The sequence below is a fragment of the Fringilla coelebs genome, assembly GCF_963513975.1.
Source record: "Fringilla coelebs genome assembly, chromosome: 6".
Lineage (NCBI taxonomy): Eukaryota > Metazoa > Chordata > Aves > Passeriformes > Fringillidae > Fringilla > Fringilla coelebs.
In genome coordinates this window covers 58,303,175-58,315,122 of record NC_140034.1, presented here as the reverse complement: position 1 = coordinate 58,315,122, position 11,948 = coordinate 58,303,175, and the positions used below count along the sequence as shown (strand labels likewise).

The 11,948-nt window shown below is 43.8% G+C and overlaps 1 protein-coding gene across 1 annotated transcript; it reads right to left on the bottom strand.

Moving 5' to 3' along the window:
- Positions 1-428: 428 nt before the first annotated feature.
- On the bottom strand, positions 429-11,531 carry RCN1 (reticulocalbin 1). Its single transcript, XM_084207275.1, has 6 exons — positions 11,270-11,531; positions 7,622-7,815; positions 5,899-6,077; positions 5,316-5,376; positions 2,509-2,708; positions 429-1,619 (listed from the first exon to the last, which is right to left on the bottom strand). Exons 1-6 carry the CDS (start codon positions 11,488-11,490, stop codon positions 1,512-1,514), a joined length of 963 nt encoding a protein of 320 aa, XP_084063401.1. The 5' UTR covers positions 11,491-11,531; the 3' UTR covers positions 429-1,511.
- Between the last annotated feature and the right edge of the window lie 417 nt (positions 11,532-11,948).

Here is an 11,948-nt window from a genome sequence, read left to right as displayed (position 1 = left end):
AAAAATGACGCTGTTCAAAGAGGTCACAGTTCTGCACTGCCTCCTGATGATTTTTACAAATGTGTTGAACTGCTGAAGTGTCTCACAGCCTGGGAGTCTCAAAGCTCCCTCTGGACGGTTATGGGACCAGGGTGCGATGTTTTACACAAAACCTTCCAGGAACCTCCCAGAGAACACTGCTCTGGAGTCCTGATCTCCCAGTACTAGTGTCCAGAACAAATTCTAGTTACGGCTACTATGTACAATGCACTTCTTTTTGGCTTTTCTTTTTATTTAATGAGGTGAAAAAGAACAGTTGGGGTTGTATGTCCAGATGCTTTTGGAAATGATCATCCCAGTGCTTTGGGAACTACTGGCTTTAGAGGGTTGGTTTGTGTTTTCACATCATCTCTCTGCTAATCTGTGTTAGTGTTATTGCACCTTCACAGTAAAAAGAAGTATTGGTTTTATTGTGCTTCTTTTAAAACCAGTACAGTTAAAAACAACCAAACTTAAGAGAAGTTGGTTATATAAAAATATACAAGTAACAACTCACAGTATACAGTAAAAAATAAAGCACCTATGTGGAAAGCTTCCCCCTTTTTTGGAAGCAGAGCTGTCTTTAGAGTTACAGGTATATACACACAAACCCAGAACTTCAGCCACAAGAATTTGTGCTCTTAGTAGCAGAGGAGACAGAAGGCCCAGAGGGGGGATATGTCTCATTGCTTCTCCATCACAGAGCTGCTGCCATTCACACTGCATGAACAAGAGTAGGGCTGGGGTAAAGTGTGAAAAGCAGGAGATAAATTATGCTCCACGAGGCACAACTCCTCCCAGGAAGCAGCAAGGCCAAGGGCCCACAAACAGCTGTATATTACCCTGTTGTGGAAGGAGCAGCTGCCAGGCTGGACTCTGCATCCCTGCCTGGGAATGCCAGGGACAAGGCCACCTGTGCATTTGCACATTGAAGCAGGAGCCAGAGGCTGCTGGACACTCCTGCAGCAGCACTGACCCAACTGGCACACAGCAACTGTGTGGAGACAAAGCTGGTATCAAACTCTTCTCTGGGCAGGAGGCTCAAAGGGTTACCTCTAAACTGTTACATGCTATTAGAAAAGACAACTAAATAACTTAAGTCTGCTTAAACATTAGGGTTCTAATCCTAGGTGCATTTCACTATGGTAAAAGTGGGTATTTGAAGAAAAAATACTTGGCTATTAAAGAGCTTTGCAACATTTTTAGAAGTGTCTTTTCCATGTCAGGCTCTAACCTATTCAGAAAAGTTACCTTCTTAATTTTTTCAAAAATAAAACTGTATTAACTATAGATTGTATTTAACCATGTGAAAGGAGTAAAAAAGCTATTTCTATGTGGTTTCTGAGGTAATAGGCCGGCATGTTAAAAATAATATTAATGCAAGTCATTCAGTTGTGAGTGTCCCTTGCCCATCTTCCCTCCAGGAGGGGATGGGCACGGTGATTTTAGTAAGGTGGAGAAAAGATGTGTGGCACACTGGTTGGCAGACTGTATCATAGCTCATCGTGGTTTCTTGTGAGGTCCTCCCCATAATTAGTAGCTTGACTTCCAACAAACATATTCCAGTTGTCTAGAACTTCCTCTTTCGTTAGTTTTTGATCCTAGTAGAAGGAAAAAAACCACAAATTTCTGTAAGAATATTTGCAGAACTAAGTCAAAGCCACACCAGCATAGACTTGCAAGAGCCCTGGAAAACAGTTTTTCACAGCAGCAGACTGCAGGTTCAGCAATCATTTGTAGCTGTCACAGTGAGTGAAATTTGGGCCTCAGTGGAAGACAGAAGTCCCACAGGCTTCAGGTAGGTCAAACTGCAAACTGAAAGTTCTTTGTAATGCCAAGCAGCAGGAACAGTAGGTTAACAGTGGATTACCTGGTACACAGTTCTGCCCTGTGGTTTGGTTCATCTTCCTGACTGCAAAAACAAAAATCCTCTGGTGCACTTTGTGGAAGGTGGTTGCTTATGTTAGCATTTACTTTCTGCGTTCAGAGCATTTTGGTTTTCAGGTTCCAACTTTGCCTGCATTACCCTTCTGAAGACCACCATCAGGAATATACTGTCCCTCATCAGAGCCAGTGTTTAAGTGAAAGGTATGTGCTTGAATATAGAACTGAGAGTGGTTTTGCTACCCCTACGTTTGAGTACAAGGGGTATCTAAATGTAACTTTATTTTCCTCTTTTAGTCTCTATTAACATACAAAAGTAATGACCGCTCTTAAAGGAAAAAAGAGTATTTTTTGCTGTGTTAAAATAGTGACCGTTTCTCATCTCACCTAATGAAAGCCAAGGGACCTTCTAGAGCTGATAAACTGTATTTTACTACTTTGTAATTCTAACACTACCAACTGAAATTGGCATGAAAACATTAATCCACTAGCAAGTGTAGCCTCTAAAGAAAAGTTATTAGGAATAAATTCTTGCAAGCTGGTATTTTAAAAAACCCACAAGACCCTATATAACCTCTTTAAAAACAACACTGGAGCACCACATACCTTGTCTACGTCAGACTCATAGACTAAGTGCCTGGCTTCAGCTAGTGCATGGTCATAGTCCTGGGGGAGGATCCAGTGCTGGATCTCATCTTTGTCCATCTTTCCATCCTTGTTGAGATCGCGAAAATCTGAAAACTGCTCACGTTCTGTAATCACCCAGTCGGGCTCTGGTCCACCCTCTTCATTTGCAAACATATCAGCTGGAGTGGAAATAAGGGTCTTACTTGAGTCCTATTTACTTGGCAAATTAAGCACAAAATAAAGATATTTTCACAGTGTTCCTCAGAGGGGACTGAGCTTTTCACTCTTTGCACAGTGTCTCTGTACAGAAAGAGAAATGTGGGGTGTAGACAGAGCAGCTGTATCTTCTCTCAGGCCTATTTCTTCACTACTGGTGATTCTGCCCATTCTCACAGCACCCTGTATCACACCTGTGCACTTCTGGTGGGGCTAACAGGAGAGCTAACGTGTTCAAAGGCCATCATCTGAATTTCAGAATGAACAAAATCCTCTAAGGATCTTTGGATGAACAGCAGTCTTAAGCTTTAGAGCTAGGCTTGGTCACATGGGGAGAAAGGAACTCAGCCCTTTTATCTTGTCCCTGCCAGCAAATGTCTTTGTGGATAAGATCAGACTCCAGCCAGCAGAGTGATTACAGGAAAAAAGGCACAGGGGGAATTTAGGCAAACAAATATTGCTAAATGGAACCTGCATGCATTTGTACTTCTTTTAGAGAAGTCTTGTGTGAGAGACATTCAGCTTAGGAGATCAGTTCTCTTTTAACCATGCAGTGCTGCAGCACATTCCAGCAGAAGACACTCTTCCAGGAAGACAGAGCTGGAGAAGTCAGGAGTCATGGGGCACTGTGTGAGGAGCCACAGGCACAGTGCACTTGTCACAGACTGGGACCTGGGGAGGGAGCACTGTTTGTGACAGGATGCAGAGGTTACACACACCAGCTGCTCTGCACATCACTCCTGTGCTACATTTTGGGAGCATTGGTAGGACCATCCCACAGAGGCAGCTGCTTTCTGCATAAACACAGGAGAGCAGCAGTGGTTATTAAAAGCAACTGACTTCTAAATGTTCTTTACATCACAGGGCTTTCCACATCATCAGTGGTGTGTCTGTCCTTCTGGTCACTGTGGCAAATCCTTTCCTACTCATTCCTCAAGCCTTCCACTTCTCTATTTAGAATTAAAGCCTGCTTTGTGACACTACTCCTCTCCTCTCCAGTGCCTTTTGGATATGGTTTGCAAGGATGTGCTAAGGAAAAGTGTACCCACACGGATGGTGTGAGGTACAGATACCAGAGGCTGGCTGGTATCTGTGGGAAACATAAATGCTGAATTCCAAGGCAGGAATAACCCTCCTGACCCTGCAGTGTGAGTGTGTACACTGGGCTGAGGCTCTCCATTGTCACTGCCCCCAGTGTCCCTGAAATACTCTGTTACCTGCCCATGCACAGTGAGAAATTAGTTCTCTCTGCTCAACATTTTTATAGGTATTTCGCTCTGCTGCTTGTGTAAATCTAAACCAAATTTTGCAAAAGACAAAATGGGAGGAAAGAAGGGAAGGGAGGGTGGGATCATTCTATAAGCTTCAACAAATCTCCCCAACAAATATTCCATCTACAGACTGAAATTTTTGGACTTCTTTTTGTTGCTCCTTATAAACTACCAAAGAAGCGATTTCGTTTTCTGTGGGTTTCTTAATCCCAACTTCATCAAAATTAAAAAAAAAAAAATCACATCTGAAAAAGGAAAGTAGGAATATTTTAAGCATAGTTTTTTCAACTCAGGAAGAAAACTTCAGACAACACATTCACTTTCTTTTTTCATTTTTTAAAGTGCAAATTATATTGTTTATTTGAAGCAACTGACATGTCCTGTCAATTTGATTTTTATCATCCTTGCCAATGTGGGGTGATCGTGACTAGAACATTCTATGTTCCTATCTATAGAAGACAAGAAAAACCAGCATTCACATGGTAACAAATGTTGACAATTACCTTATAATTATATGTAGGTAATGTCACTGAATGAACTGAAATTACTGTGGAAATTATGCTGCTCTGTTATTTCAGTCATAGATGAATAGCATTCACTTTCTGGGCTAAATATAATTTACAAGGAACAGAACCCCCTGCCATTAATTAGCGTGTGTATATTGTTCCTGATTCTATGTGAAGTGATCTTTATAGCACCACTAGAAACAGAAAGCTTCATCCAACTTTGCACTAATGCCTTCTTAGTGCTACTTTCTGGATGTAAAACTTATCATAATATAATGGTATCATCAGTACAGAAGTATGGGCTTTAATCACTAATTCAACTAGGGAAAAAACCTAGTAGGAACAAGGTGAACTTTCTCTTTTTGCAATGGTTGATTCCCAGGTGTTTTGGATATTTGAGAACCATCCAAAACCATTTATTTGGGAAAAGACTAATTCATTTTCTGATCCTCCTGCATTTCTAAACAATGCCTTCAAACAGCAGTTAACATGGTGCAATATACAAAGAATATCCCTGCCATGAAAAATATTATTCCAGATTCTCTTCTTTTGTTCTCATATAACTCTTAGCTGAGCTAAATAAGAACAAGAGGAGAATTTTGTGTTGTGAAGCATGAGGAAGTCTTCCTGGTCAAGTTGCTATCTACCTAAAATGAAATTAAACTTTCTGGGTTGGATGGTTGGTACAAAAATAGCTGAACTGTTCACTCTGGGTTGTTAATGCTGCTGCCAATTTGAGAGAAGATGGAAAAATGGACTGGAAATTATATAAGAAACAAGTATCAACACTTACCAATGTACTCATCTTGATCCACAAAACCATCCTCATTTTTGTCTATGTCTTCTAAGGTTTCCTGGAAAACAATTTTGCATGAAAGTCATCAAGAAAAAACCTGAGAGCTCTGGTTACCTGCCTTTGATAATTTAATGTTCTGAGGCTTTGACCTGCCCCAGTACACAAGTGAATGTAGTCTCACTAAATCCAGTGGGACTGTTGTTTACACAATGAATATAAAATATCCTTTCATGTTGAAAAAATTCCCTGTATGAATGAACTGCTTATGTTAGGGGCAGATACCAGCTTGCATGAAACACTCAGCTGCTGCATGTCAGCACACCCTCCTTTTATTTTGGTTTAAGTCTATGCCCCAAGATTGTTTCTTGATTCCATTTAGGAGCTGTCTAAGTGCACTTAAAAAGTCTTTGTTACGTTGAGATTTCTAAACCAAGTGAGTATCATGAACGGTACCCCTTTCTGCTCCCCACTTAGCTATTATGCGTGTGTCTCTTTCTAAACCCTGCCTGGAAAGGCGAGAGAAGCCTTCAAAGTTCACCCATAAAAGTGGAAACAAAGGCATTGATTTTGCTTCGCTTACTAAGACAACAATGTTTTTCATGTGCTCAAACTCCTCTGGGTGCAGGAAAGCAGTGAACTCTTCACGAGTGGCAGCCAAGTCTCCATCCAGATCTGCACTTTTGAATCGTCTTTCATCTCTGGGCAGCATCTTCTTAAAACTGTGCTGATCAGTTGCATCTTGGAATTCTTCTGGATTTTCTGCAGAAAAATCAAGATGATCTCAGAGGGGTTTTCCTTTAAAACAAACTAGCAAAACAAAGCTGATTGAATCTAGAAATAAAAAGCTTTATTGCCAGAATAGCTGTTGTTCTAAATGGAAATTCTCTTCCCCGTGAAGTTTTAAATTCAGGGGTCAAATACTCGGTTTGATTTTTAAAGGTGACAGTAGTAGGAGGTAAATTTCTGAGCAAGACTTCAAAATAATGGATTTTGCAGAATCTTCTCACAGATTTTTTTTTAATCTGCCTTTACAAGCACCTCTGAGGCAATATTTGGGATAGACTTCATTCACAGAAGTTTTCTTTTTCTTTAGGAATCAATATGATCCACACAACTTTTCAGTTTCAAGAAGAGCAAACCAAGGAAATGCGGTTTCAGAAGGTGGCAGACTGACTGAAATTATCTCAGTGCTACGCCTCTGCTACAGGGAACCTAACAATTATTTTCAGTTTAAAACAATGGCATTTTTTCAGAGTGTTCAGTGGCATAAAAGGAATGGTATTTGATATAATTTTTAAAATAGGATCATTAAACTGACTTTAAATATGAAAAATACTCATAACAATTTCACAATTCATGTGTTGGGAGACAAACACAGGTGAAAAAGACTGGGCCAGGAGTTACAGATGGGAATTTTAAGTATTCATTAACACAAGCCCACAATGCTGCTCTCCAAATCTTGGTGCTCAGAGGGAGCAAAGACAAAGGGCTGAGAAGGGTTCCAGGGATAATTCTGCAGGGACTGTGTGTCAAATATTTCCTTTCACAAATGTAACAAACTCCATTTAAATCTGAGGTAGACTTTGGAATTATTACTGCTATGGGAAGCTTGCTCTAGAAACTGCCTCTGTGGTAGGTAAATATTGTTTTCTCATTTCCAGTAAGTATAAATGGTCAATTAATACTGATTTGTTGCTCTGTCAGTATTGCCCTTTAGCTTAAGTGATCTCTTCTCCTCCTCTTCCTTCATTAACTTATAAAAGCAAAGGGAACGTTGAGGGGGGTGGGGGAAATTCAGGTATATTTTTAAATAAATGTTTATTTTGCCTGATTTGTTAAGGATTTTCATTTGCCGTTGATCACAGTCTGAAGCATGTTATTCTGCAAGAATGATTTTAATCAATAACCTTGCTATAGCTTAGACACAGACTACATTTTTAACATGTAGACTTAGGATTTTAGAGACTAAATTCACAAATACAGTTAATTAGACAATATATTATTTTTTAATTAAAGTACCCTTTTCAATGTTAAAAATTAATATATTTCTAACTGGAGGAGACTTTAATTCAGCTGTGTCAGTATATTTAATGATACCTCTACAAAACCTTCTGTGTGCTGGTGACCCATGTGCAAAGGGCTGCAATAAATAACTAAAAAGCGCTTTTGACCTCTGAACATCCATAAAATTTAATGTGAGCTTCAAGAGTCCTAAATGTGACAACAACCTCCAGTTGACTGCAAGGCAAGAAATCATATTTTATAATCTTAAAAATCCTTGTTCATACAATCTGTTCTCTTACCTAGATAATAACCATATGTGGCTTGTTTGTATTCTTCCCAGGCAATTTTATCATCCTTGTTTAGATCATAGTCTTTCCAAACTTTGGCCACGTTTTCATAGATGTAGCGTTTCTGTACTCGTTTAATCCAGGTTTTTAACTCCTCTGTTGTGATATAGCCGTCTTTGTCGTCATCTATTCTATCCACAATCTTCCTGTAAAAAGAGATCAGCGTCTTTAAAACCCAACTGCATGTTAGGCCAATTTTAGTAATCTTTATCTGGCCCTGATTTTCCACAAAAACTGAGTGTCCCCAACTCCTAAAGCTGTCCTACTGGTTAAGGCTTTCCTGCATTTTACACATCATCTTAAGGAATGTGTCTCTATTTGTTATTCAGCATTGCTATGAGTAACTCAAAGGAAACTGGCACAACCAAAATGAGTGAGCAGAGAATCCCTGGCTTTCTTTTTCTTAGGCTGTGCCTCCTGTCTTAGGGGCATCTGTTCTTCACTGCCTACAGGGAGTGGCCATGCTGGCTCAGAGCAGGAGACATCAACTTCACTTCAGGACAAAGCCTGAACTCAAACTTGCTGGAGGCAACCACGGCAAAACTCCAGGATTTGGTGGACACCTGCAGTTTCTCCTTTGGCTTTCCAGCAGGCTGACATCAGGGCAAAGTGAGTATATAAGTGCATAGTGCTGGGGATGTACACCAGGTACACTCTCCCCTTCCATGCCTGTCCCTCCACTTGTTTCTTTTCTTTGATTCCCAGTGGAAACCAGTATTGCTGGTGCTGCCAGGAATGCCTGTTACTCACTAAAGCAGTATCAAGTCTGCAGCAGGTCTCCATCCACTGCTGGCAGCTGGGCTATAAACCTCTGTCCAGTGTAAAGCTGCCAGCACTGCTGAAATCAGCAGGAGTGAAACATTCTGCACACAGCTGCAGTTCAAAAAAAAAAAAAGGACAATGTTCTCTCTACCATTTATGTTCTCTGCAACTAATCTCTCTGCAATTAATCTCTCTGCAATTGATAAACTCCACCATTTTGGGGCTGAGCTTGTAAAACTGCTTTCTCTGCCTGCTCTTGGAATTGAGCACATCCACCTTGGCACTCTGGCATATCCAGGCTGGTTTTGGGCACATCAGCACCCTTCACCCTGCCCATGAGGTGCAGGGACAGCCTGTCTGCAGGTGCCCTGTGCCTCATCCAGTGGCCAGCTCATGCCATGCCTATGGAATACTGACATGCCACTGGAATGCAGGGACAGGGAGAAGAGCAGGAGCTGACTTGTCTAAATCCTGACTTGACACTCAACAGGTGAGCTCCCTGAACCTCAGGGAAAAAGATCTGCACTTCTAAACATTCTTTTCAATTCCGTATCTTGGTTCTCCACAAAGAAACCACATTTGGCTAACTGGAACTGGCCAAGTAGTGAAGCAATGTCTCTGCCCAAGCCTTTGTTGCAGAAGTGGTTGCTGAAATATCAGCAGCAGCTTCTGCTGAACTTCCAGCAATCCTGTGCGAGTCTGACAGTATCAGACTGACTTTATGAAAATGCTCTTTGAGTTATGGGCAAAAAAGGGGCTGCTAAATTTCCTTTCTGAATTAGTGAAGTGTGGATGAACTGACTAGAAAACCTTTTCTCTTCTGTATCCATTGCCAGTGGTCCTTTTCCTTGCATGATGGACTCTATTTGTCACCAGATTTTCCCCACAATGAATTTAATTTCATTTGTTTAACTGGTATTTCCTTCTACTGCTAAGGTATTAAATGATTATTCTGGCAGCTTTTGGCAATGTATCACATGAAAGCAGTCAGGACTGTGTACCAAAAAATGTTTCATGTTTTCGCCTTTTCACTGTTTTTTACAGGTCCATTGCATCCATGTGCACTATTCCACCCCCCTTCTCAGCTGAAGCTGGGGACAATAAAACAGTCTTGGGGACAATAAACCAAGTCCACAGGCTCCCAAAGGCACAGGTAAAAAAGCTGTTGTGTGGACTTCACCTTTTACTGTTATTATTGAGATGACCAATGTGCTGCCAAATTTCCTAAGCAAGGTAAAATGCCTTATAAATGCAGCAGCATGCACTCTGGTTAGAGCAGCAGATTGTATGTTTCTGTTTTTTCCCAGAAATCATTTAACAATAGCTTTTAATTAAATCTGCCTTCTTCCTAAGAGCAGTCCCTTGCTGAGAAGTGACTCTGTTTGTAACCCACTACAGAAGTTGCCCCTAACAAAAATGGGGAGAAGTGGTTCAGCATATGACTATTAAGAAACAGATGGTTTTTTAATCCTCTCTTTACCTCCCAGTGTGCTGCTATCCAAAATTACAAGGTTGGGGAATGCTGGAAGTTATGAAACCTTCCCAAAGGCCTCCCAGGAGCCACGTCCCTGATGCTGAGATGCACAGTGCTCACCCACAACATGTCCTCAGAGAGCCACTTCAGTCATTTCTATTTAAAAGGTAATTATTGACTGGAAAGTGTCTGTGTCACCCCCTCAAAGGGCAATCAGTGAGATCACTAGAAGTTAAAACTTCTTCTCTTGCTTTACAATGTGTAAAAATTGTTTTAAAACACCTGTATTGTTAAATCATATCCCTGACTGAATTATCTGTACCAGTAAGTGCAGACCAATATTAGGAGGGCACGTCCATTTTGGTGACACCACTCATGAGACTCTAGGTCATAGTCATGTATGCTGAGAGCATGGTTTCTTTTGCTCCTTCTTGAAACAATGAGGACGAAATCAATCATTTCTGGTAATCACTTCACCTGTTTACTCACTGAGACACGTAAATAGCAGTGACAGCTTTGAGAAGGATCAAGAGGTTACACAGTGAGATTGCAGTGCTACTGCTCATGGTAGGACTAGACAGAAAATTGGCAAGTGCCACTCCCTATGGAAGGGAAGGCAGGGGGGGAATCTTAGTGAGAACACGCAGGTATTTTAAGCAATCTTTTTTGTGGTAACTACGTTAAAGGATCTTTCTTTAACTCCTATTAAATTTAGTTCTGCTTAGTGATCTGGCTTCCTGTAGGTGTAAAGGAGGGAGAAGCAGTAAAGTTAGGCATGGTCCCTGCCCTTTGCATAAAAGGCTGGAAGTAACAGCAGCTGAAACACTGTGAGCAAGGAAGGCACAAGTGGGAAGATGCTTGAAGTGGACTTGTAAACGCAGCTGTAGAGAAGGAATGGTTTAAACTCGATTAACACTGATATGGTGCGGGCAAGTGTCCCAGAGGCAGGGAGCTGCAGCAGCAAAGCCCTCCGGCAGCAGGTCCAACACCCGGTACAGCAGCTCCCTCTGAGAGCCTTACTGCTGTGGGGCCAGAAAAGGCAGCAGGGAGAAACACCAAAGCCACGCATTGCTGGCTGCTCCTCTGCAAAACCACCGGGCTGTGAGAGAAGTCGAAACCCAGTGGTTTGATCCACAGGCCACTCTGGGATACAGGTTCCCACACTGGGGTACAGAGCATCACACTGGGGTTGAGGGCATCACTGTGGGGTTGAGGGCACCACTGTGGGGTTGAGGGCACCACTGTGGGGTTCGGGGCCCCGCTGCCCCCTCGAACACCCGGGCAGCCCCAGGCCGCCTCCTCCGCCCCGGGCCCAGCTCGGGCCCTCCCCCCTGCCACGTCTCCCGCCCGGGCCGGGCGCTCACCCCAGGCGCTCACGGCTCTCCTCCGGGCTGAGCTGGTCGAAGCTCCGCGCCTCCTCCTTGCCCAGGAAGGCCTCGTGGTCGTACTGGAAGCCGGGCCGGTCCTCGTGCTGCGCGGCTCCGGGCCGGGCCCGCTCCTGCCGGGCCGTGGGCTTGCCCAGCGCGCCCGCCGCCAGCAGCAGTAGCAGCGCGGGCAGCGCCCTCAGCACCCCGCTGCCCGCCATGCCCCGCCGGCCCGGCTCGCAGTCCCGCTCCGCTCCGCTGCCTGCCACCGCCCCGCCCCGGCCCGCTCCGCCCCCGGCCCGGCCATTGGCAGCGCGCCCGGCCCGGCTGCGCCACGTCCGCACAGGGCCCGAGCGGCGGGGCCGGGGCCGCGGGCAGAGCGGAGCCCCGGCGGGCAGAGCGGAGTCCCGGCGGGCAGAGCGGAGGGGCGGCGGGCACAGCCCCGGCGGGCACAGCCCCGGCGGGGCCGCTCCATCGCCGGAGCGCCCCGAGCTCAGCCTGACCAACGCCGCGGGAGCTCCAAAGAGCGGCTCGGGGCTGTCCCGCCGCTGCTGCTCGCTCGTCCGGAGCGCCGGGTTGATGGTGGTTGCTGCTGTCATCCTGAATGGGTTGGGAAAGCACAAAAGTGGGATTTGAACACAAACAAACAAACAAACAAACCCCTGAACCCTGTCTTGAG

Excerpts from the sequence above, each read along its gene's own strand:
- RCN1 (XM_084207275.1), bottom strand. The coding sequence starts at position 11,490 with ATGGCGGGCAGCGGGGTGCTGAGGGCGCTGCCCGCGCTGCTACTGCTG. Across the intron at positions 7,816-11,269 it reads GAGAGCCGTGAGCGCCTGGG|GAAGATTGTGGATAGAATAG; the intron begins GTGAGCGCCCGG and ends CTCTTTTTACAG. Across the intron at positions 1,620-2,508 it reads ATGAGTCTGACGTAGACAAG|GATCAAAAACTAACGAAAGA; the intron begins GTATGTGGTGCT and ends TCCTTCTACTAG.